The 27,190-nt window shown below is 44.0% G+C and overlaps 1 protein-coding gene across 4 annotated transcripts in view; it reads right to left on the bottom strand.

The window, feature by feature from the left end:
* The window catches only part of WDR59 (WD repeat domain 59), a 62,898-nt gene that overhangs the window by 18,491 nt on the left and 17,217 nt on the right, over nt 1–27,190 (bottom strand). For 3 of the 4 annotated variants that reach the window (XM_088476772.1, XM_088476773.1, XM_088476774.1), the window contains exons 4-17: nt 21,813–21,898; nt 21,002–21,082; nt 20,422–20,459; nt 19,235–19,323; nt 16,520–16,636; nt 13,532–13,609; nt 12,531–12,687; nt 10,949–11,028; nt 9,885–10,005; nt 8,030–8,157; nt 6,602–6,766; nt 5,209–5,304; nt 4,586–4,742; nt 4,430–4,499 (exon numbers count right to left, since the gene is read on the bottom strand). In XM_088476772.1, coding sequence (XP_088332898.1) covers nt 4,430–4,499; nt 4,586–4,742; nt 5,209–5,304; nt 6,602–6,766; nt 8,030–8,157; nt 9,885–10,005; nt 10,949–11,028; nt 12,531–12,687; nt 13,532–13,609; nt 16,520–16,636; nt 19,235–19,323; nt 20,422–20,459; nt 21,002–21,082; nt 21,813–21,898 — 1,463 coding nt within the window. The remainder of the gene's footprint in view (nt 1–4,429; nt 4,500–4,585; nt 4,743–5,208; nt 5,305–6,601; nt 6,767–8,029; nt 8,158–9,884; nt 10,006–10,948; nt 11,029–12,530; nt 12,688–13,531; nt 13,610–16,519; nt 16,637–19,234; nt 19,324–20,421; nt 20,460–21,001; nt 21,083–21,812; nt 21,899–27,190) is intronic. The other variant, XM_088476775.1, reaches the window with a different exon arrangement.

The following is a 27,190-nucleotide window of genomic DNA, read 5'->3' as shown; positions in this document are numbered from 1 at the left end:
CCCTGACCCATGGAATAGGACGGCCTGGACTGCCTGCTCTTATACATGTGGTGCAGCTTCTAATTTCAGGTATTAAGGAGCAAACAATCCCTACATAGAATAGGCAACAATCAGGAACAGGTGTAATCTAACAGCAGACAGGCCCTGAAATCACCCTACAGGAAGTTACTATTTTCCCCAGAGTGCACCTCGCAAAATCGCCAACTTCAGATGTATAAACTGTTCTGCAAGCTGGCATATGAACTGTGCTTGTATTGCTTGCAATCTTTCCTTCGTGCAAAGAGATAATCTGCCAGAGAGCTGGCATGGACGGCCACAATGACAATCTGTGGGCGTGGGTTTATCGGCATGGTGGCTAGCCTTCTTAGTAGACCTGGTCAACGACTACAAGTAAAATTAGAACCTGCGGAAACAGTGTCAAGTATCTGATTCATTAGAAAGGGCTTAAGTCTTACACGGAAACGCCAATTCAATGTGCAGAATAAGCTTTGTCCTGCAATAAGGCCATTATCAATTTCTTATCATAACAGAACAGTTTACAGAATCAATTCACCTTTAGACATCAGTGACAACCTTACTGCACGAAGACCATGTGGGAACGGAACCTGGCAAAGAACTTATTTACCTGTTAAACCATAATTCTAGTCAAAGTGCAAGTTTAAATCCATAAATGGTCAGACATTGCAAAGCAAAGAGAGACAACATGGCACTCTCATGCTTTTGGGGGAACTAGCAGGCAAGGAATGCTGGGACTTGTAGTGCCACAACAGCTGGACACTTAAGGAAAGACGAAAATTTGTGTATAAGGGGCATTAGAGTTCAAGAGACGTATTTTGACAGCATGTGATGCCGTGACCTCAGATATAAGGGGGGAGTAGTAGTTTCTTATGCAATTAAATGTACAATTTCAGGTTTCCTATAGATACAGGTCTCCTAGTATGTATCTGCTGGGCACCACCAGTGCCTGGGGTCTCAGAACCCATTTCAGTCTCTCTCACCAGTTCTTGTTGGTGGATACAAGGCTATTGCGTTCACATGGAAGCTCCAGAACCAGCCACCATTGGCTCTATGAACAGACAGCATTGGGACGCGGCGTGAACAAAAAACTTATACACAGGCACATTTGTACAAAAAGTATATATACTTGCCCATTCGTTTGGACAATGAGTGCAAGTTTAAAGACTTAAACATTTAGTCAACTTTGTTTTTTAGAGACGTATTCAATTTGAGCGGACCCGCGATACTTTTTCGCCTCCAGGACTTTTCGCCTACTTCGTCTGTTTCGCAGGCGGAAAAGTATCGCACTCGTGCCCATGTATCCCCGTATTCAATTTGAAAGTACGCGAAAACGTGACCCGGCGAAACTTAATCCAGCAGAAAGTCCTGTCAGATTTGGGGAAATCAGCCTGACACCCCCCAAAAAATGCTCTGACATGGGGGTTCACTATGGTACCCCCCGATTTGTCTTGCTGAAGGTATTTGGTGTTATTAAACGGGCTCAATAGCTGCTAAATAGCGTTTTTGTATAAGTGGTGCAGAATAGTATTCAGGAGGGTTTTTTTGCAGAAAATAACTTATCCCAGCAAATTTGGGGTACTTGAAAATGGGGCTCAGCATATTTTAAAGTTGCTAAAGTGAAGTTTAACAAAATGAGTCAAGTTTGCTAGTTTTTAACTTTGTCCCCCAACATTTTTTTTTTCGCCCCCAAATTCAAAGTGATTTGTGGGGGGTTCTTAAATAGTTTGTTTTTTTTAACATTTTTGACACAGTTTACCTTTGGGGGACTGTCTGAAGGCTGCACCCCAAAACCCCAATTTTGCACTTTTTTCCACCTGCTATTCATAGGCGACATTGCATTGACTTTCCGCCTAGGCGGAAAGTCTTTCAAATTGAATACGGCGATACTTTTCCGCCTGGCGAAATGACGTCATCGGCGAAAAGTTTCAGCCAAAAACACGTGAAAGCGGCTTTTCGCCTCAAATTGAATACGGGCCTTAGTCTAATTCCTTACTAAAGAGACAATCATGAAACGTGTGTGTAATTGCCGTGTAACTATTGCTTTAACAAGGATATGGCTTGTTTTATCTGTATACTGTATACCTCTGTGGTGTCACTATTGTAATATATAACTAAACATAACGGAGCTGCTTATTCTCCCCCGGCCTCACTCTGCTGTGAAAAGCCGGTGTCAGCACTACCACTATTGCGCTGAAGGGAGGTTGGGACACTAAGGGGCGATGGCTGGGAGGTGACAGCTTTGCAGCCGTGTTTCTGACACTAACATCGCAGATAGTACAGGTGCACCGGAACATCCGCGATGGTGGGTTACACATTGCCACTGATGGAATTGCTCTGTTACTGGGAACCCATTACCTGGCTGCATGGGCTCCCAATTATCAGCTCTATAAAACACTGGCTCGTATAGGACCCGATTCCGAGCTGGACGCTGCAGCCTCAGTGTCTGTTGCTGGTATTGCTACTGCAACAAATGCCGCTACCAGCCCCTCCCTGGTGTACAGCCGGGCGTCTGCATGCTCAAGGACTCAGAAGCCCCATGCTAGGTGCAGTATCTCCATAAGATTAGGACCTCCAATGTGAGCGATCGTTAGTCTGAGTTCGCAACCACTACAGCGACACGTCCGCGAAACTCTGATAAGACGGACCATCTCAATGCGTCTAACATCGCCACCTCCCTGTCACCGCCCAGGTACGGCAAATACATTTTCAAGACATTTCTGAATCAATTTGCGTCTGAATCACAACTGAGACCCTGTGTGCGCGTGGACCCTGGACGCATATGCAATGGAAAATAAAAAAATCACTCATTTAAGTTTGACATTGCGTCCAGCTTAGAATAGAGTCCAGGGTGCTTAGAACAATGGCGGCACACTTATATAATCACACAAATAAAAAGATGTGTACCATTGCTGTAATGCTCTGCAAAGTGGGTGCTGGACTCTTTGGGTGAACAAAGCAAGACGTAACCACAGGTGAGAGAGGACACAGCTGAGCGCTCTCACACACATCGATTCCAAATTAAAGAGTACACTCTAGGCCAGGGAACATTTTTACCTTTTACCCAAAAATATATTTAGATACGCCAACGTTACCCCCTTGATTTGAAAGGAAGGAAATTCTATAGTTATGCCCCTGTAGCCGTGCCCCCATAGTTATGCCCCTGTAGCAGTGCCCCCATAGTTATGCCCCTGTAGCAGTGCCCCCATAGTTATGCCCCTGTAGAAGGGCCCCCATAGTTATGCCCCTGTAGAAGGGCCCCCATAGTTATGCCCCTGTAGCAGTGCCCCCCACAGTTGTGCCCTTGTAGCAGTGCCCCCATAGTTATGCCCCTGTAGCAGTGCCCCCACAGTTATGCCCTTGTAGCAGTGCCCCCATAGTTATGCCCCCGCAGAAGGGCCCCCATAGTTATGCCCGTGTAGCAGTGCCCCCATAGTTACGCCCCTGTAGTGCCGCTTGTAAAGAGAAAAAAAAAACACCTTAATCCCCGCTCCTGCATCCACCGCCGTCCTGTCCCCCGGCTGCTCCTCGGAACTATGGGAGAGACGTCATAACATCTCTACCATAGTGCACATGGAGAGAGGCGGAAGCTGGATTTCAGAAGAGAACTCCAGCCTCCGGCTAACGCGGTGCTGCAGGGAAGGATCCGGGCGCCCGCTGGTAATAACATCTCAGCGGGCGTCTGGCTTAGAGCATCCCTGCGGCGCCGGGCTGGAGGTCAACGACGCCACTGACCTCCATTCCTCGGGGTAATGGACCGACATCCGGGCATGCAATGATTCATATGCATGCCCGGCTGTCCGTCCATTACCACCGGAAATTTCGGTTTTACCCCAAATGGGGCAATTTACCCGTTCCCCGACCACTGCTCTAGGCCGACCTATCTAAAGAGAGGAAAGTGTATACACACTTCCCAATTGTTCTTGCGATGTGTCTGCGCAGTTAGTGCTGACATCACAACTGGGCGGGCATTACAATTAATTTGCCCACCCCAGTTGAGCGGTCACTCACTGCCGGGTCCCTGCAGCATGTGTACAGGTGACCGGCGGGTCAGCCCCAGTCAACACCAGCAGATGAGACGATACATCTGCAAGACATATCGCTCATCTGCTGTGCCGCGCAGCAGATCGGATATGTCTGTGAACGACGTCGTTTACAGACCTATCCGCTGTACACACCCAGCGATGCACTATAGATATAACGCTCGTTCAATGGAACGGGCGGTATATCAATTAGTGTGTGTCCTACTTAAGATCCTTCACGTTTTCCATTCGGGCAGCCAGACCTCTATTTTACTGAATGTTTTCAGAAGAAAATGGAACCTGTGATACACCTATAAAATCGGGTATAAGCTCCCTAAAAGAAGTTTTTGGAGCAAAACAAAGCAAAGATGCAGCCATAGTCAGTGACTGACCTTGGGGTGGGTTCTGTGGGTGATACGGCTCTGTGCATGGTCATTGGTCGTGTGAAATACACCAGGTAACCTGGGGAGACAAGAGACAGCTTGGGGTCATTCCCTTGGCTACATCGTCTACTCCTCCTCTCTTGCTGCCGCAGAGGCCACAATTACCTGCTCCACAGAAGCGGGCACCAGACGTTCGAGGAAAGGGGATGTTGGCATCTTGGTAAGACCCATAGGCGTTGGTCACCCGGGCAAACGTGGGCAGAGGTGGGGTGACAGGGTTCTGCAGGGTGTAGGGATTGCTAGATGGACTGGACTCTTGGTTCTAGAAGGCAACATGAGACGTGATGGAAGCATGAAGAGTTTAATCCATTGACGGAGGCCTGCCGCCATCCAGCCGGGCAGTAATACATCACAGCATTCTGTAATACCAGACAATATATAGGAACAATCTCACCATGAGCTGGGAGACCAATTCCACGATGAGATCTGTATATCTTGGTGCTAATATCGCGGTATTGGTTTTCTAACTCATTGCGCAGTCACTTCACTCCTGGCACATCACAGGGAGGAGCTCCTATCGCAGCCCCGGGTGCATTTTGTTAAATCCCAGCGCTATATATCGCATCATGCAATGTGATCATGGGCACTAATATCGCGCCAAGATAGCATTGCAAATGCTATCATTAATTCATGGGCCCCTAATCTCTACATCTTTAGTTGAAAAGCAGGACTGTCCCACCCAAGGCAGGGCTTCCATTATCCCTGGTCACACCTGCCCCTCTGCTCACCACAAAGCTCTCCAGACAGGACACCAGCTGGCGCAGGCACGGCTCCAGGCAACTCTGGTTGCGTTTCACTTTCTGTAAGGACGTATCTTTCAAGATCTGGAAGACAGAAGGTTAAACATCCACTAGCAGAATAGAATGACCCTATAGCGGAAATATACATTGACCAGAAACCCCGCAGTATTATAACACATATTCCTGCCACCAACTTACAAACTACCTTACATTCATCAGCGGACATGGCATCCTATAATTATAGATGAGCATTTTAGATTACATTTTATAACTGAATTTACCAAGTTTTTAGGTATTAGAAACATAGAATTTGACGGCAGATAAGAACCACTTGGACCATCTAGTCTGCCCCATTTTTAAAACATATTATTACCTCAACCCTTATTGATCCTTACTTCTTCTGAAGGATATCCTTATGTCTATCCCATGCATGTTTACATTGCTCTACTATCTTAGCCTCTACCACCTCTGATGGAGGCTATTCCACTTGTCCACTACCCTTTCTGTGAAGTAATTGTTCCTCAAATTTCCCCTGAACCTACCACCCTCCAGTGTCAGATCATGTCCCCTTGTTCTAATACTTCTCTTTCTTTAAAGAATGTCTCCCTCCTTTACCTTGTTATAATCCTTTATATATTTGAACGTTTCTATCATGTCCTCCCCTATCCCTTCTCTGCTCCAAACTATACATATTAAGATCTTTTAGTCTTTCCTGGTACGTTTTGGGGTGTAGACCTTGCATCATTTTAGTTGCCCTTCTTTGTACAGTCTCTAATGTATTAATATCCTTCTGGAGATATGGTCTCCAGAGCTGAACACAGTATTGCAAGCTTCCTATATGGCTCTGTTATTCAGTGACGATACTTGTGCATGATCGGATTTCGGTAAGGGAGGGGGGCGGTTCACATTATTACAATGAGCCCAAAATTTGTAACCATGTTGGCTGAACTGAGAATATCCACCCCTGCCGCAGTGATTGGGCTGAGAATATTATTGGTCATGAAAAAGGTAGAACGTTTCAGCAGTGCTAACGCGGTGATCACAGCAGCACAAAACGTTTCATCTCATTAGCGGTACAGTTATAATATTGTTCTTACAAAGAGAATAACAAGGTTATACAGTGTTACCATCATGTACAGTGGGATGAAGCCATACACACGAGGGGACAGGCTATAACTATACTGAGAACTAGTGACATCACGGAGGTACGAGGCACAGGAAATGACAAGTGCTTTGGTGATGTCACAAACTGCTAATTCATACATAGGATGCTTTCTTATGGACAGTGGCACAGTCCCCTGAAATCACTGCGTGCAGGTAACGGGCGCGCTTTAATGCGCACATTATAATCCATACGCTTGTGGTCCAGATGTTTCCTTACTTTCAGCAGCTTCATCTTCATGGCGGACGTGATGGTCGTGGGAGGGACGAACTGGAAAGCCGGAGCTGCGTTATTGGGATACTGAACTGGGAACACGACCAGCATCCGGACTCTGTGATTACCGCAGTGCACAGACACCGTGCAGGTGCGGTTCATGGCGTCCATCTGCGGGGAAGGAAGGCGCTTACTAAGTGACCCGTAAAGCCAGCCAATGGCTATCACCGTCCTATAGAACCCACACTGCTATCTAAAAGCCTGACCATGCCACAATACCCAATAATAACCCTACAGAAATGGATCATGGCCAGGCATGTTGGTAAATGGTACTGCTATCAGTTTGTGTGCATCTCGCGTCTGCAATATCCGAATGGTCAAGGTGCGTATCCACCACGCGGTCTTACTGAGCGATTGCACGATTACGAAATCGTACAATCGCTCAGTAATCGGCCGCAAATCGGGCATTTAAATGTCAAAAAACGACCAGCGATGCGCGTGCCCGCTGGTTGTTTTTGCAAATCTATCATCGCCCGTACATGCTGGTCAATCTGACGATAACGTCAGGTTCAGCATGTACGGGGATGACGGCTGTGCCTACGACTGAACGTTCAGTGTAGGGACATCACATAGAAACGACAGCACGATTACAATGACGTATAAGTGCTCTCGTTTCTATGTCTGTTAGCGAATACGCACCTTTACTCAGCAAGTGGTCCCAATGACTATGTTATTTACATGTCTATTTTATTCACAGTGACGTGTCATACCCATATGAAAGTACATTGGGGCTGCATACATCTTTTGAGCAAAAATTGAATATATATTTGCAAATTAATATAGATGCCAATCACTCCCCAATCTGTGACTGTTATCTGACAATTACAGGATTGCTTTGTGTCGCCCCCTGCCTGCCGAGGAGCAGTGGTGCAGGAGCTTGCCTGTGTACAGTACACAAGGGCTTGTCAGGGGCAGACAAACTGTGGCTTTAATTCAGTTTTTGCTGGCAAAGCCTGCCGGGGCTTGCAATCCCACAGCTGGTTTAAACGTTGTTGATCCCATCGACCAGGGCCGTAGGGAGGGTGGTGCGGCCGGTGCCTCCGCACAGGGCGGAATCCTCCAGTGACACCGGCCAGACACTTCCCGGCTCCGGAGGTCTGCAGGAAGAGACCTCCGGCAGTGGTGAACGGCGCACCAAGAACGTCTCTCTCCACCCCCTGGATGTAACGGTAAGCTTTCAGGGGGAGGAGGGGGGTGGGGGAGAGCGAGAGGGGCGGCAGTGCTGCACAGGGCACACTGCTGTCCAGGTATGGCGCTGGCAACACCACCATTGGGATCCCCCCCAATAAAAAAAACACAAATGATCTGGTGCAATATATCGCACAGCGCATGAGAGAGTGTAAGCTCACTCTGTCGGACGCACCATACACTCACCTCGATGTTGACGTTGCGGATATGTACGTTTATCAGGGAGAACTCCTGCTGAAGGGTCTGTGGGAGGCCGGGCAGTTCCGAGGTTCCCACCATTATCGGCGTCGATGGAGATTCTTCGGCAAATGCAACTGAACACAAAGACGGATATGTTTCCTAGTGACCAATCACTGTCCAGCTGTACAACAGTATGTTAGAGATTTACCCTTATTAATTCTGGAATCTCCAGAGCAGAACTATAATTATGGATCGGGGCAGATGCTCCTGTCAGTAGCTTTATCTGGCTATATTATAGGATCCTGGGAGCGTCATTCGAATTTTTATTCTTTTTCCCCTTTCATTCGCTCATGAGGAAAATATTATATCTGCGGTTTTTAATGCAATCAAACAGAATATAAAATGCATTTTTCCTTCACAAATGTAACGTTTTCTTGCGCTTATGACCTGGTTGCGCATAAGCGTATCTGGGTGTGAGAGCACCGGACGCAAACCTGACGCATATAGTACTGACGGCATCGCAAGATACCCCCAAACTCAGCATATTGGGGTAAATATGAATTATTATGTGCATTTATTCTTACAGCTTACTCCCTGGGTGCACAAGCTTCCAACGCCGCATAAGAGCCTTCATGTAATTATATTATATTATAATATAATATAATTACATGTATATATGTATGTAGAAAACAGAACTGGATCAGAGCGCCTAAAAAGTGCCTCATGCTAATGTCTGTATGCTATTTATGTTTGTACCCTACCTCAATGTAGTATTAATAAATTAATATTTTGTATGTTTACTCATCCACTTGCATCATCCAGTCCTTTAAAATCAGTCACGTGGCACGTTTATATTTGTATATACATTTTTTTTACATATACCTGGTATATATGTATGTGTATTTTAACTAGCACTTGCACTTTGTACACATTTCCATACTCTGAGGCACTTTTTAGGCGCTCTGATCCAGTTCTGTTTTCTATACATTTTCCAGGGGCTTACCACCCTGTAGTTTCTATTGGATGGAGCTGACACCCCATACCGGTTGGGGAGTGCCCGTTGTGTGTTTAGAACTTGTATGTTAAGCACATATCTATTTGGGGTATCCTTCTTTTGTGTTATTGGTGCCCCCAGGAGATTATTTATTTATATACTTATTTATCTGAAAATTTTCCACAGTACATCACGATCACTGGGGCTTGAAGAATTCATTGGTTATATATATATTATATATATATATATATATATATATATATATATATATATATTATTTTTTTCATTTTTTTCATTTGCCATTGAAATTAATTTCAGATCCTCGGTTATGTCATTCATAGAGCAATAAATAAAATAATGTTTATTATTCCTAGTTGTTTGGCTTTATAGCTAATATACATTTTAAAAAAATACACTTTCTGCTTCTGTGTTAATTGAATCCTATACGATAAGGAGATGCAGAGGAAAGCTCCTGGACCCTAGCCCCAGTCTCAGTGACGCTCGCAGACCATGCTGATCACACAGTGGGCAGCAGTGCGGCTATGTATAACCATATATGTATCGTCAGGGAGGTTATTGGGAGTGTTAGATTCCCAGGTGATAAGCTGGCATACCCCCAACCACCAAATGTTGATAACACCCCTCCCCACTGGCATCGAAGGGGGCGAATGCATATTAAAAAGTTAAAATTAGAGGGGAAAAAAAAAATGTAGGGTTTTGTACGACAAATGTAGATTCTATATAGGTGACAATCTAGGACAGGAGAAGTGCACCCACTGGAAGGGTGACAGGATACTGGGCACATGAGGTCTTCCTGAAGACACAGACAGATCATGGAATCATACCAGGTTCTAGAAGATCACCTACCATCCTCATCTGTGGGGACAGACATCTGCCCTGGAGGTTGAAGGGGCTTTCCTTGCTCTGGCATCAAGGATAATGCATCCATCATCTCATCGACTGGGTCCATGATGTCATTAGCACAAAGCTAGAAGTGAGCATAGGGAGTGAGCGTAGGGATTACAGTCACACCCTACCAGTTCCCAATCCACTAGGAGCACTGTAGGCTCCCCTGATATAAACATCATTTCAATCAATCACAACCTGCAACTTGCTGTGTATTACCGCCAAATGGAGAGAACGTCACAGCCTAGTAACTAGCTTAACGGGGGCACAAGAGGTATCATTTGACCACGCGGACCGATAAAGCGGCTCAGGCCATGGTCCGCAGGTTCGGATTTTCACTCCCGCTGTTTCTGAAGCCCTAATCAAGCAAGTTATACAAACCGGATTCTCCAATATCCCCCCTGCAGTACCATGTCTGTGATATAAATGGCAGGAACGGCTGTAAGCACTGCTAGCTCACTTATCACCTGCGGCTGACGCTGTCCGTGTGATTGCTATTGTGATACAGCTGGATTGCTTTGCAGTGTGCAATGTAGTGGTACAGACTTAGGGGTCTATTTACTAAGCAGTGTTAGGAGACAGAGTGAAAAGTGATAAGGTGCCAGCCAATCAGCTCCTAACTGTCATTTTTCAAACACAGCCTGTGAGAAGACAGTTGGGAGCTGATTGGCTGGCACCTTATCACAGACTTATCACTTTTCACTCTGTCTCCTAACACTGCTTAGTAAATAGACCCCTTAGAGAGAACAGATCGGCAGCCTCCAGCAGAAACACCTGACCTGTTATCTCTCCGTTCCATATTTCTGTCCCGTTCCAGACTATAAAATGCTTGAATGGTGCATTCATATAGCAGGGATGAACGGTAACATCATTTCACACAGTGCGAAATCCAGCAAATTACGCTGTGATGTCATAACGTGCGGCTAGTGTACACGGCTGCTGCGGAGGCCATGTATCACTTTCAGCAGAGCAGTACGGCACTAGGACACTAGGCGAGATAAATACAGGGGTAAAACACATCTTACCCTTTGCAGCTGGGCGTCCACCCTCCACATACGCAGGGTCTGGTCCCGCGACCAAGTTACCAACTGATAGTCCTTCAGTCCTGAAAACACAAAGGTTCGTTGGTCAAACTGTACTGTAATAGATAGATAGATGTAACAACGTGACCTGATTAAACACTACTTGTACCCACACTACACAATTTTGTGGCTATGGAGATATTTACGAAGAGCACGATGTGCAGTAACCCATGAAACATTTGAGGTCAGGTGACCGAATTTATGAAGCACACTGGCGCACATTACAGCATGCTAAGGCTTTACACTGGCGCACATTACAGCATGCCAAGGCTTTACACTGGCGCACATTACAGCATGCCATGGCTTTACACTGGCGCACATTACAGCATGCCATGGCTTTACACTGGCACACATTACAGCATGCCATGGCTTTACACTGGCACACATTACAGCATGCCATGGCTTTACACTGGCGCACATTACAGCATGCCATGGCTTTACACTGGCGCACATTACAGCATGCCATGGCTTTACACTGGCGCACATTACAGCATGCCAAGGCTTTACACTGGCGCACATTACAGCATGCCATGGCTTTACACTGGCGCACATTACAGCATGCCAAGGCTTTACACTGGCGCACATTACAGCATGCCATGACTTTACACTGGCGCACATTACAGCATGCCATGGCTTTACACTGGCGCACATTACAGCATGCCATGGCTTTACACTGGCGCACATTACAGCATGCCATGACTTTACACTGGCGCACATTACAGCATGCCATGGCTTTACACTGGCGCACATTACAGCATGCCATGGCTTTACACTGGTGCACCTAGATGGCCTCCCCTGCTCAATGCAAGTTGCACACCTACCCTCCACGCTCAGGAGGTCTCTGCTAGCTAGACGTGTCCCTGGGTGTGCATGGGGGCAGACAAATGTCAAGATCTGCCCTCAATCCTCCCAAAGCTTCCCATTGGGGGCTGCACACCTCTGCTCCTCCCCAAAAACTGCCTCGCTCCGCACGCCCATGCTCTGTGGTGGAAACCATGGCACGCCGGTACGAATCGGGGCGTGGGATAACACTAAAGAGGATTTTGCTCTGCGCCTCACATGTATAGTGTGTCATTAATAACCTCCGCTGAGGTTCATTTGTCAGCATTGCTTGAAACATGCAAATCTGCACCAAAATCAAAGTGACCAATCAGAAGTTGGCTTTTATCTGGCTAGGGCATGTTACAGGATAAAAGATAAGATGTGATTGGTTACTTGCACTATCTAATTACTTATGGCTACCGCACAATGCAACAGATGCCAGTGTCTCCCTTACATGGTGTGGCATTGTCCTATCTAGCCCAGGTCACGTGGCTAAAGGTATCACCTACGGGTATCAGTGACCGTACCGCTGTATAGAATGAATTGGGTGATTTGCAGTGTTACAGTGCCGTTACCATGTGCATTCCCATCTCTCCTCTCCCGTAAGTCAGCACCATCCTACACCAATCATAAGCTCTGTTCTACTACCCCCCCAAACAACAACTATCTGCAATGACGGAGTATATATTAAGAGGAGACGGACCTTCCTTCTGCTTCCTCCACTGGAACTCGAGCACCACGTCATCGTGTCCTACAAAGATGTGGACGGGGGAGTGAAGGTCGTAGACATTCCAAAGCAGAAGACTGTTCTCTCTGCGCAGCTGTGGGACCATGACGGTCACCAGGCCATTGCTAAAGGGCTAAAAGTGGAAATAAATGACCGATCATTTGCACAAGTCTATGTAAAAATCTAGGATACGGTAATGGTCAAAGTTGTAAATCGGTCACAAAATATTCCCAAAAATTATATTTCCCCCCCCCCCCCCAAAAAAGGGGAAAGCGTGCCAGCCCGTGAATATCTCATACCATAGACCACATCCCAGCATGCACTGCCACTGGTTTGCTATTAGGGCATGCTGGGATGTGTAGTTCCACAGCAAATGCAGGGCCTCATGTTGAATATCCCTGCTCTAGAGCAAAACAAAGTTACAAAGTCATGCTAACAAAGTCATGTGAATACTTTGCTGGTGTGGAGGGTTCCTTATATACTGCTCTGACGTACAAATGCTGGCAATGGTATAAGGTATTTTCAAACGTTTGGTTGGTTGTCATAGACTGTTCGAGATCTACCATGAATATGAATTGAAAAAGAATTAACAGGGGCTTAAGTTACTATATTAAAAGTTAGTAAACATATTACACTTAAAAAAAAAAAAGTTCATATCTGTTTATAGACACAAATTCAGAATGCAGAACAGGCTTCTAATCTGCTAATGCATTATTAAATAAATAAAAAACCTGCCTCTAATCTTGTACCGCAATGTGAACAAAGTGTAAAGAAGCTATAGGAGGGCCGTTTGGTTTATTCTCGGAGAGGCGGCTTCTTCAACTGTCCTCCAGCAAGATTAGCGCCTACGTGACTCCAATACGATGGATAAAACAAATCAGATAATGACCAGGTGTCAGGGTTAACGACTGACTACAACAGAGCAGGGCGCCTGTATCCGCAGCATGAGAGTCGTCATGTCCTGAGAATGTACTTACTGTGTAACGCGCCTTCCACACCGGCACCTGACAGGCCAGGACACTCAGGTACTTCCGGGGCTGTCGCGAATCCCAGAACTGAAAGCGGACGGAATAAAGTTGTTTTTTAAGATGGGCTCAAGTATGAACTCGTCGGAAACTAGCCAATCATGGAGCCTAATCTTTATTATGGTATCAGGATTATGGGTATATCTACAATTCTTCCAGGCAGGATACCGCCGTTATACACCCAGCTAAGGATATGGATGTCCAGGCCCTCACTAACCCAGAACATGACCCTGACCCACATTTATTAAGAAACTTATGAAATTAAATATACATAAACATTACATAACAAGGAATCCTACATAATAATAGAAATTCAGAGGTATTGGTTACATACATTTGCAAATATATGAATAAGCGCCAGGCCAGCATCAAGGCTCCTCTATACTGGCGACCCTAACATTATGGGGTTCACGTCCGAGGCGCAGGGAACCCCAAAAGAATCCAGCCAAGGACCATCCCCAGGGCATCACACGAAAAAGGGGAAAAGGTGATAGTGAAGTGTAAAGAATAGATGTGTAAACATAAATCAATAAGTGTTAATATAATGAGAAAGAATTAAAATTACATAAATAATAAACAAATATAAAAGTGATGAAAAAATATCTATGTGAATTAAGTGGTGATGCCCTGAAAAAGGCCCAGCCAGAGCCACTCCAGGGGCCCCACGCCCAAACGCTCACCCCAAAATAATTGTTGCTACATAATAGTAGCACCCACTCTGGGTCATATAATTACAATTAGTGTACTGCATGATAACAGCACATGTATAAGCCGAGAGCTGACTCACCTAGGGGGTACCCCAGAAACCTCCATATGGCACTATACGGACCAGCACATCCTCCCAATGCTGGCTCCCTTCATGCCTCACAGAACTGCAAACAATACGTATGGTGGTCGCTCACATCAGCTTAATGACATTGCACAGGTGCTTGTAAAGGGCAGGGTTTACACTGAACCACAGAAAAATAAGGGATTAGCCCTCCAGCACACTGCAGCAATATCAACAAAATGTAGCAACAAATTATATTGGGGTGAGTGTTTAGGCGTGGGGCCCCCGGAGTTGCTCTGGTTGGACCTTTTTCAGATCATCACCACTTAATTCACAGATATATTTTCATCACTTTTATATTTGTTTGTCTATTATTTACATAATTTTAACTCTTTCTCAATATATTAACACTTTTGATTTATCTTTACACATCTATACTTTACACTTCACTATCACCTTTTTTGTGTGATGCCCTGGGGATGGTCCTTGGCTGGATTCTTTTGGGGTTCCCTGTGCCTCGGACGTGAACCCCATAATGTTAAGGACACCAGTATAGAGGAGCCTTGACACTGGCCTGGCTCTTATTCATATATTTGCAAATGTATCTAACCAATACCTCTAAGTTTCTATTATTATGTAGGATTCAAGTATTTTTGTTGATATTGCTGCAGTGTGCTGGAGGGCAAATCCCTTATTTTCTGTAGTTCAGTGTAAACCCCGCCCTTTACAAACACCTGTGCTAAGTCATTAAGCTGATGTGAGCGACAACCATACTTTTTCATTACATAACACGGTCCTATACTATTTTGAGGCAACAGTAAGCAATGTATAAATGCAACATTTAGATCCAGTTGTTGCCTCACCAGGACTTTGTCACCACAGAAGACCTGGATGTACACATAAGCTTGGGTATATACCACTGTTGTGCCTTCAGCGGGAACACACTCTTACAGAGACTGAGCGGTGTAGGGGACCTGACAAGATGGTCTCTCCGAGCACTGCGCTCCTCTCCCACTAGCCTGTGGCTTCCTGCTGCCTCCATTTCCCTCCTTACATCATGTCACTGTTACATACAGCCTTGTCCTCACTAATACATCACTTATCTCCTGATATACTCTGTGCTGCTGGGGACCCTGCTCTTTCTACTATATAACTCTCAATCTGTGGCTTCCTGTTGTCTCCATTCCTCCCCTCACATCATGTCAGTGCCCCTGTCACATGCAGCCCGGTTCTCACTGACACATCACTTATCTCCTGATATACTCTGTGCTGCTGGGGACCCTGCTCCTTCCACTATTTAACTCTCAGTCTGTGACTTCCTGTATCAGTGTGACAGGAGCCTGACATCACTACTCTGTGCTGCTGGGGACCCTGCTCCACCCACTATATAACTCTCAGTCTGTGACTTCCTGTATCAGTGTGACAGGAGCCTGACATCACTACTCTGTGCTGCTGGGGACCCTGCTCCTCCCACTATATAACTCTCAGTCTGTGACTTCCTGTATCAGTGTGACAGGAGCCTGACATCACTACTCTGTGCTGCTGGGGACCCTGCTCCTCCCACTATATAACTCTCAGTCTGTGACTTCCTGTATCAGTGTGACAGGAGCCTGACATCACTACTCTGTGCTGCTGGGGTACCCTGCTCCTTCCACTATTTAACTCTCAGTCTGTGACTTCCTGTATCAGTGTGACAGTAGCCTGACATCGCTACTCTGTGCTGCTGGGGACCCTGCTCCTCCCACTATATAACTCTCAGTCTGTGGCTTCCTGTATCAGTGTGACAGGAGCCTGACATCACTACTCTGTGCTGCTGGGGACCCTGCTCCTCCCACTATATAACTCTCAGTCTGTGACTTCCTGTATCAGTGTGACAGGAGCCTGACATCACTACTCTGTGCTGCTGGGGTACCCTGCTCCTCCCACTATTTAACTCTCAGTCTGTGACTTCCTGTATCAGTGTGACAGTAGCCTGACATCAGTACTCTGTGCTGCTGGGGACCCTGCTCCTTCCACTATATAACTCTCAGTCTGTGACTTCCTGCTGCCTCCATTCCCCTCCTCATATCATGTATCTGCCCCTGGCATATTCAGTTGCTTCTATTTGTAAAATACGATACTTTCAGCAAATTCAATAAATAAAACTTAAAATATAAAAAATAGAATATTACCTTGACGGAGTTATCTTGGCTGGAGGTTGCTAGGACGTATTCATTGTCTGGATGCCAGTCTAGTCCATGGATCTTATATAAGTGGGCAGCGATGTATTCCACCGCAGTGCTGGGTTTCTGGAACACACGCAGACAGCATTTAATTAGAGCTGAATACTTCTCTCCGGCCAGTGGGACATATTTCAAGTTAATAACAATAAGAATACTTGGTCTGAAATTACAGCCTGAAAAGGTGTACTTCGCTCAGCCAATCAGCTACCTCCGATCCCAGATCCGTACATCCCCATCTTACACCCACAGAGCGGACTTACCCTCCGATCCCAGATCCGTACATCCCCATCTTACACCCACAGAGTGGACTTACCCTCCGATCCCAGATCCGTACATCCCCATCTTACATCCACAGAGCGGACTTACCCTTCGATCCCAGATCCGTACATCCCCATCTTACACCCACAGAGCGGACTTGCCCTCCGATCCCAGATCCGTACATCCCCATCTTACACCCACAGAGCGGACTTACCCTCCGATCCCAGATCCGTACATCCCCATCTTACACCCACAGAGCGGACTTACCCTCCGATCCCAGATCCGTACATCCCCATCTTACACCCATAGAGCGGACTTACCCTCCGATCCCAGATCCGTACATCCCCAGAGCGGACTTACCCTCCGATCCCAGATCCGTACATCCCCATTTTACACCCACAGAGCGGACTTACCCTCCGATTCCAGATCCGTACATCCCCAGAGCGGACTTACCCTCCGATCCCAGATCCGTACATCCCCATCTTACACCCACAGAGCGGACTTACCCTCCGATCCCAGATCCGTACATCCCCATCTTACACCCACAGAGCGGACTTACCCTCCGATCCCAGATCCGTACATCCCCAGAGCGGACTTACCCTCCGATCCCAGATCCGTACATCCCCATCTTACACCCACAGAGCGGACTTACCCTCCGATCCCAGATCCGTACATCCCCAGAGCGGACTTACCCTCCGATCCCAGATCCGTACATCCCCATCTTACACCCACAGAGCGGACTTACCCTCCGATCCCAGATCCGTACATCCCCAGAGCGGACTTACCCTCCGATCCCAGATCCGTACATCCCCATCTTACACCCACAGAGCGGACTTACCCTCCGATCCCAGATTCATACATCCCCATCTTACACCCACAGAGCGGACTTACCCTCCGATCCCAGATCCGTACATCCCCATCTTACACCCACAGAGCGGACTTACCCTCCGATCCCAGATCCGTACATCCCCATCTTACACCCACAGAGCGGACTTACCCTCCGATCCCAGATCCGTACATCCCCAGAGCGGACTTACCCTCCGATCCCAGATCCGTACATCCCCATCTTACACCCACAGAGCGGACTTACCCTCCGATCCCAGATCCGTACATCCCCAGAGCGGACTTACCCTCCGATCCCAGATCCGTACATCCCCATCTTACACCCACAGAGCGGACTTACCCTCCGATCCCAGATCCGTACATCCCCAGAGCGGACTTACCCTCCGATCCCAGATCCGTACATCCCCATCTTACACCCACAGAGCGGACTTACCCTCCGATCCCAGATCCGTACATCCCCATCTTACACCCACAGAGCGGACTTACCCTCCGATCCCAGATCCGTACATCCCCAGAGCGGACTTACCCTCCGATCCCAGATCCGTACATCCCCATCTTACACCCACAGAGCGGACTTACCCTCCGATCCCAGATCCGTACATCCCCATCTTACACCCACAGAGCGGACTTACCCTCCGATCCCAGATCCGTACATCCCCATCTTACACCCACAGAGCGGACTTACCCTCCGATCCCAGATCCGTACATCCCCAGAGCGGACTTACCCTCCGATCCCAGATCCGTACATCCCCATCTTACACCCACAGAGCGGACTTACCCTCCGATCCCAGATCCGTACATCCCCAGAGCGGACTTACCCTCCGATCCCAGATCCGTACATCCCCATCTTACACCCACAGAGCGGACTTACCCTCCGATCCCAGATCTGTACATCCCCAGAGCGGACTTACCCTCCGATCCCAGATCCGTACATCCCCATCTTACACCCACAGAGCGGACTTACCCTCCGATCCCAGATCCGTACATCCCCAGAGCGGACTTACCCTCCAATCCCAGATGCGTACATTCCCAGAGCGGACTTACCCTCTGATCCCAGATCAGTACATCCCCATCTTACACCCACAGAGCGGACTTACCCTCCGATCCCAGATCTGTACATCCCCAGAGCGGACTTACCCTCCGATCCCAGATCCGTACATCCCCAATCTTACATCCCCGAAGCGGGCTTACCCTCCGATCCCAGATCCATACACCCACAGAGCGGGCTTACCCTCCAATCCCAGATCCGTACATCCCCATCTTACATCCCCGAAGCGGGCTTACCCTCCGATCCCAGATCCGTACATCCCCATCTTACATCCCCGAAGCGGGCTTACCCTCCGATCCCAGATCCGTACATCCCCGAAGCGGGCTTACCCTCCGATCCCAGATCCGTACATCCCCATCTTACACCCACAGAGAAGACTTACCCTCCGATCCCAGATCCGTACATCCCCAGAGCGGGCTTACCCTCCGATCCCAGATCCGTACATCCCCATCTTACACCCACAGAGAAGACTTACCCTCCGATCCCAGATCCGTACATCCCCAGAGCGGACTTACCCTCCGATCCCAGATCCGTACATCCCCATCGTGACTGGTCGCCAGACAGTTTGCGTTCTTTTTGTTCCACTTTACCTGTGACGCGCCGGCTGTATAGGAGAGAGAGGGTTCTGACTGATAAATGTAATAAGGATTTAAAGCTGCAATTTTGAAGGACAAAAATCAAAGCATAGAAATAAAACGTTTCCCTTTATGCTTAAACAGCGGACATTATGGGCGTGACTCAGACGTGCGCGCAGTCGCTGCTGCGTCTTTCTGCTCGTTTCAGTCCTCCCCTGTGTGCACCGGAATGTGCAGGTCCTGAGATGCCTACTTTCAGTGCCGGTTGCACGCCACACCACCGCTGGTGGTTCTGGGTAATCCACCATCAGCGCATCATCCCATCCACCATCAACACCTGCATCAGGCCTATAGCAGGTGCAGCGTCTCGGTGTGAACGTGGCCTCTGTGGCCGTGGCTCTGCACATGAGAACGCAGCAGCTCTCACTGAAACGCCTGCGACACTCCCATAACGCGCCCACGTGACAGATCTTTGTGTGTTCACTTCAGGCCACCACCCAGGATCGCCCATGGTTTTCCTTCGCCAGGTCTGATACCAGCCGTCTCGTACACTCAGGGTACCGGCATGCACCGTAGGGGTTTTCAGAATAGTTTGCGCATGCGCAGTAACAAATAAATCGCTCATCTACACTGACATCAGCATTGCTTGCAACCCTGAATCAGGTCCTATTACTCGTGCAATGAGTCACGCTAGAACATCATGGACGCTGCTGAGCGCACAAAACCCAAGAGAGGAGATGCTGCCGATCTCTGGGGAGAAGACAAACATACGTTGGAGAGATTCCATCTATATCACCAGCCAAACGTCATTCATAGAAGAGCACAATATACTGTACGCACATAACATTCAAGGGATTTTGTTGTTCTTTAAGGCCCCACTTTAATAAATACCCACATCTACCCAGCCATCATCATCTAACAGACACAGCTACCTACGGTTAGCTGTAACATACGGTCTCCTTTTTCGTCGTGTCCTTAGGGTGTGCAAACCCCAAACACTTAAGTGACTTATAGTAATAATGCACAAATTAGTCACCAGGAGCGACTAGACAAACTAGCTGACCTGCCGGATTTACTGACAACACAAGCAAGTAACAAAGTAAAAATGGGCGGAATGGAACACTGACCCACAGCGGATAGCGACACGGTCGGTTTCCTGGTGTCTCTGAGGATACAACAAAAAGAGAATGGTTGTAATATAATTAGAATCACTCATCTGAGCTAACCATTGTGTATAATGGGACCTATAAAAGGACTGTATTTTTTTTTACCTATATAGATATAAGTATTTGTGGTTACTGAATTTTTCAATAAAAATGCAATTTAGACAACAAAACAAACTGAACAATTAATGTTAGTTTCACCTTAGATTTGTCATCTACAGACTCTACGCTAAAAAGACAAAACGAGCTCGATATAAACATGTTATATTTAGGGGTAGATTCAATTAAGCGCAAGGTCCTGTGGGATCCTCACGCGATCAGTCTGCGGGATGTTTTACCTACAGTCACTCCGAGACCCCCGTGGCTGACTGAATCCACCCATCATGGAGAGTTACAGCTTTATATTCTCTTTCTTATACTGACCTCAGCACATGGCTGCATGGAGTGGGCGTTTCCTAGGCAGCTATGAATATTCATGAGTGATAATGAGCGTGTGACCAATCGACCTAGAGGTATAGATATGTGGGTTGGACATTCTGCTTACTTGATGTCCCAGATGTAAATGTAGGTGTCAATAGAGCTGGTGACCAGTACTTCCGGCTCGAACACCGACCAATCCAGATCACTGTAGGGGAGACACAAACGTCACAATGACCTCAAGAGATGGAGAAGCAATCACAGTACACCAGGAACACTTTGAGCCCCTGACACTGCATGTTAGTGCTTAGTATGGGCCTGATGCAGAGATTTATGGAACTTCCATGTTCTCGCAAATATCCAAACTATATTTTTAACCTGAGAGTTACTTAGATGTCCAATGGCCGTCCGGTGGTCATGCAGAGGATCCGATATGCTGCATTTTCGGACGGTAGCGGCGGATCACCGAAGCCGACATCGGGGTATTTTTAACACAAGACGCCTTCTGCTGTTTTTGCCTATTTTAGCACAGTCCCTGCGTACATAGACGTAGCGGCAGCGCCTTTAGCGTATATACATGAATCAGACCCAGGATAAAGGATCCAGGTGACTTTAATATATTACAGTTGTAGATGACTGTGTAAGAGACTCCAGCAATGATTGTGAGCACTAATATAGTAGTATAATTACTTGTCTAGGTGCTTTCACCCACAGTGATTCCTAATTATATAGCCGTCTTCACTTATTACCAGTTATATGCTCTGCACAGACGATGCATTAAAATGTATTCATTCCATTACATATTACCTTCTTCATAACATCATCCGTGCTTGGCCTGTGTTTTTAAGCTGCTTGTTGAAAGAGATTGCATTGTACGTTCAAGAGTAACATGAGGATGGCCACAAGAGGGCGCAGGTTTCAAATTAGAGATGTCAAACCTGATAACACGGGTATGTCCCTGCAAGGATGTGCCGATGTCCCCGGTACCATCCTTCCACTGGTAGAGGTCCACCCGCTGGTTACTCTGGAAAAGAGAAATAGAAAATGGAATACGATGATAAACGCTAGCATGACAATAAAGTCCTTCATTACTCCAATACATGCAGCTTTCACCTAAGGAGGTTGCCTGGATCCTGAACTAGACACAGCATTTCTATTACAAATTTCCTTTTGGTACATTTGGGCTCATTTATTGGAAGCTGTATTGTATATATTGGAAGCTGTATTGTATATATTGGAAGCTGTATTGTATTTATTGGAAGCTCTATTATATAGTATTTACTGGAAGCTGTATTGTATCGTATTTATTGGAAGCTGTATTGTATTTATTGGAAGCTGTATTGTATCGTATTTATTGGAAGCTGTATTGTATGGTATTTATTGGAAGCTGTATGGTATTTATTGGAAGCTGTATGGTATTTATTGGAAGCTGTATTGTATTTAATGGAAGCTGTATGGTTTTTAATGGAAGCTGTATGGTTTTTAATGGAAGCTGTATGGTTTTTAATGGAAGCTGTATTGTATTTATTGGAAGCTGTATAGTATTGTATTTATTGGAAGCTGTATTGTATTTATTGGAAGCCGTATTGTATTTATTGGAAGCTGTATTGCATTTATTGGCAGCTGTATTGTATGGTATTTATTGGCAGCTGTATTGTATGATATTTATTGGCATCTGTATTGTATGGTATTTATTGGAAGCTGTATTATATTGTATTTATTGGAAGCTGTATTGTATGGTATTTATTGGAAGCTGTATGGTATTGTATTGCATTGCATTTATTGGAAGCTGTATTGTATTGTATTTATTGGAAGCTGTATTGTATTTATTGGAAGCCGTATTGCATTTATTGGCAGCTGTATTGTATGGTATTTATTGGCAGCTGTATTGTATGGTATTTATTGGAAGCTGTATTGTATTGTATTTATGGGAAGCTGTATTGTATTGTATTTATTGGAAGCTGTATTGTATGGTATTTATTGGAAGCTGTATGTTATTGTATTGCATTGCATTTATTGGAAGCTGTATTGTATTGTATTTATTGGAAGCCGTATTGCATTTATTGGCAGCTGTATTGTATGGTATTTATTGGCAGCTGTATTGTATGGTATTTATTGGCAGCTGTATTGTATGGTATTTATTGGAAGCTGTATTGTATTGTATTTATTGGAAGCTGTATGGTATTGTATTGCAATGCATTTATTGGAAGCTGTATTGTATTGTATTTATTGGAAGCTGTATTGTATTGTATTTATTGGAAGCTGTATTGTATTGTATTTATTGGAAGCTGTATTGTATTGTATTTATTGCCAGCTGTATTTTATTTATTGGCAGCTGTATTGTATGGTATTTATTGGCAGCTGTATTGTGTGGTATTTTTTGGCAGCTGTATTGTATGGTATTTATTGGCAGCTGTATTGTATTTATTGGAAGCCGTATTGTATTTATTGGAAGCCGTATTGTATTTATTGGCAGCTGTATTGTATTTATTGGAAGCTGTATGGTATTTACTGGAAGCTGTATTGTATGGTATTTATTGGAAGCCGTATTGTATGGTATTTATTGGCAGCTGTATTTTATTTATTGAAAGCTGTATTGTATTTATTGGAAGCTGTATGGTATTTACTGGAAGCTGTATTGTATGGTATTTATTGGAAGCTGTATTGTATGGTATTTATTGGCAGCTGTATTTTATTTATTGGAAACTGTATTGTATGATATTTATTGGCAGCTGTATTGTATGGTATTTATTGGCAGCTGTATTGTATTTATTGGCAGCTGTATTGTATTTATTGGCAGCTGTATTGTATGGTATTTATTGGAAGCCGTATTGTATTTATTGGCAGCTGTATTGTATGATATTTATTGGCAGCTGTATTGTATGGTAATTATTGGCAGCTGTATTTTATTTATTGGAAGCTGTATTGTATGATATTTATTGGCAGCTGTGTTTTATTTATTGGAAGCTGTATTGTATGGTATTTATTGGAAGCTGTATTTTATTTATTGGAAGCTGTATTGTATGGTATTTATTGGCAGCTGTATTTTATTTATTGGCAGCTGTATTGTATGATATTTATTGGCAGCTGTATTGTATGGTAATTATTGGCAGCTGTATTGTATGGTATTTATTGGAAGCCGTATTGTATTTATTGGCAGCTGTATTGTATGATATTTATTGGCAGCTGTGTTTTATTTATTGGAAGCTGTATTGTATGGTATTTATTGGCAGCTGTATTTTATTTATTGGAAGCTGTATTGTATGGTATTTATTGGCAGCTGTATTTTATTTATTGGAAGCTGTATTGTATGGTATTTATTGGCAGCTGTATTGTATTGTATTTATTGGAAGCTGTATTGTATGGTATTTATTGGAAGCTGTATTGTATGGTATTTATTGGCAGCTGTATTGTATGGTATTTATTGGAAGCTGTATTGTGTGGTATTTATTGGAAGCTGTATTGTATGGTATTTATTGGCAGCTGTATTTTATTTATTGGAAGCCGTATTGTATTTATTGGAAGCCGTATTGTATTTATTGGAAGCTGTATGGTATTTACTGGAAGCTGTATTGTATGGTATTTATTGGAAGCTGTATTGTATGGTATTTATTGGAAGCTGTATTGTATTTATTGGAAGCTGTATTGTATGGCATTTATTGGAAGCTGTATTGTATGGTATTTATTGGCAGCTGTATTTTATTTATTGGAAGCTGTATTGTATTTATTGGAAGCTGTATTGTATGGTATTTATTGGCAGCTGTATTTTATTTATTGGAGGCTGTATTGTATAGTATTTATTGGAAGCTGTATTGTATTGTATTTATTGGAAGCTGTATTGTATCGTATTTATTGGAAGCTGTATCGTATTTATTGGAAGCTGTATTGTATCATATTTATTGGAAGCTGTATTGTATGGTATTTATTGGCAGCTGTATTTTATTTATTGGAAGCTGTATAGTATTTATTGGAAGCTGTATTGTATAGTATTTATTGGAAGCTGTATCGTATCGTATTTATTGGAAGCTGTATTGTATGGTATTTATTGGAAACTGTATTGTATGGTATTTATTGGTAGCTGTATCGTATTTATTGGAAGCTGTATTGTATGGTATTTATTGGAAGCTGTATTGTATTTTTGGCAGCTGTATTTTATTTATTGGAAGCTGTATTGTATGGTATTTATTGACAGCTGTATTGTATTTATTGGAAGCTGTATTGTATTTATTGGAAGCTGTATTGTATGGTATTTATTGGCAGCTGTATTTTATTTATTGGAAGCTGTATTGTATTTATTGGAAGCTGTATTGTATTTATTGGAAGCTGTATTGTATGGTATTTATTGGCAGCTGTATTGTATTTATTGGAAGCTGTATTGTATTGTATTTATTGGAAGCTGTATTGTATTTATTGGAAGCCATATTGTATGGTATTTATTGGCAGCTGTATTGTATGGTATTTATGGGCAGCTGTATTGTATGGTATTTATGGGCAGCTGTATTTTATTTATTGGCAGCTGTATTGTATTTATTGGAAGCTGTATCGTATTTATTGGCAGCTGTATTGTATGGTATTTATTGGAAGCTGTATTGTATGGTATTTATTGGCAGCTGTAATGTAAGGTATTTATTGGCAGCTGTATTTTATGGCATTTATTGGAAGCTGTATTGTATGGTATTTATTGGTAGCTGTATCGTATTTATTGGAAGCTGTATTGTATTGTATTTATTGGAAGCTGTATTGTATTTTTGGCAGCTGTATTTTATTTATTGGAAGCTGTATTGTATGGTATTTATTGACAGCTGTATTGTATTTTTGGCAGCTGTATTGTATTTATTGGAAGCTGTATTGTATGGTATTTATTGGCAGCTGTATTGTATTTATTGGAAGCTGTATTGTATGGTATTTATTGGCAGCTGTATTGTATTTATTGGAAGCTGTATGGTATTTATTGGAAGCCGTATTGTATGGTTTTTATTGGCAGCTGTATTGTATTTATTGGAAGCTGTATGGTATTTATGGGCAGCTGTATTGTATGGTATTTATTGGCAGCTGTATTTTATTTATTGGCAGCTGTATTGTATTTATTGGAAGCTGTATTGTATGGTATTTATTGGCAGCTGTAATGTAAGGTATTTATTGGAAGCTGTATTGTATGGCATTTATTGGAAGCTGTATTGTATTGTATTTATTGGCAGCTGTATTGTATTGTATTTAATGGAAGCTGTATTGTATTTATTGGAAGCTATATTGTATGGTATTTATTGGCAGCTGTATTGTATAGTATTTATTGGCAGCTGTATTTTATTTATTGGCAGCTGTATTGTATTGTATTTATTGGAAGCTGTATTGTATTGCATTTATTGGAAGCTGTATTGTATTTATTGGAAGCTGTATTGTATCATATTTATTGGAATCTGTATTATATTGTATTTATTGGCAGCTGTATTTTATTTATTGGAAGCTGTATTGTATTTATTGGAAGCTGTATTGTATGGTATTTATTGGCAGCTGTATTTTATTTATTGGAGGCTGTATTGTATAGTATTTATTGGAAGCTGTATTGTATTGTATTTATTGGAAGCTGTATTGTATCGTATTTATTGGAAGCTGTATCGTATTTATTGGAAGCTGTATTGTATCGTATTTATTGGAAGCTGTATTGTATTTATTGGAAGCTGTATTGTATGGTATTTATTGGCAGCTGTATTTTATTTATTGGAAGCTGTATAGTATTTATTGGAAGCTGTATTGTATAGTATTTATTGGAAGCTGTATCGTATCGTATTTATTGGAAGCTGTATTGTATTTTTGGCAGCTGTATTTTATTTATTGGAAGCTGTATTGTATGGTATTTATTGACAGCTGTATTGTATTTTTGGCAGCTGTATTGTATTTATTGGAAGCTGTATTGTATGGTATTTATTGGCAGCTGTATTTTATTTATTGGAAACTGTATTGTATTTATTGGAAGCTGTATTGTATGGTATTTATTGGCAGCTGTATTGTATTTATTGGCAGCTGTATTGTATTTATTGGAAGCTGTATTGTATTTATTGGAAGCCATATTGTATGGTATTTATTGGAAGCTGTATTGTATTTATTGGAAGCTGTATTGTATGGTATTTATTGGCAGCTGTATTGTATTTATTGGAAGCTGTATTGTATTTATTGGAAGCTGTATGGTATTTATTGGAAGCCATATTGTATGGTATTTATTGGCAGCTGTATTTTATTTATTGGCAGCTGTATTGTATGGTATTTATGGGCAGCTGTATTGTATGGTATTTATGGGCAGCTGTATTTTATTTATTGG

The sequence above is a fragment of the Taudactylus pleione genome, unplaced genomic scaffold (assembly GCF_031769625.1).
Source record: "Taudactylus pleione unplaced genomic scaffold, aTauple2 ptg000194l, whole genome shotgun sequence".
Lineage (NCBI taxonomy): Eukaryota > Metazoa > Chordata > Amphibia > Anura > Myobatrachidae > Taudactylus > Taudactylus pleione.
Note: the sequence above shows the minus strand (reverse complement) of the source record. Positions and strands in the feature narration are given on the sequence as shown.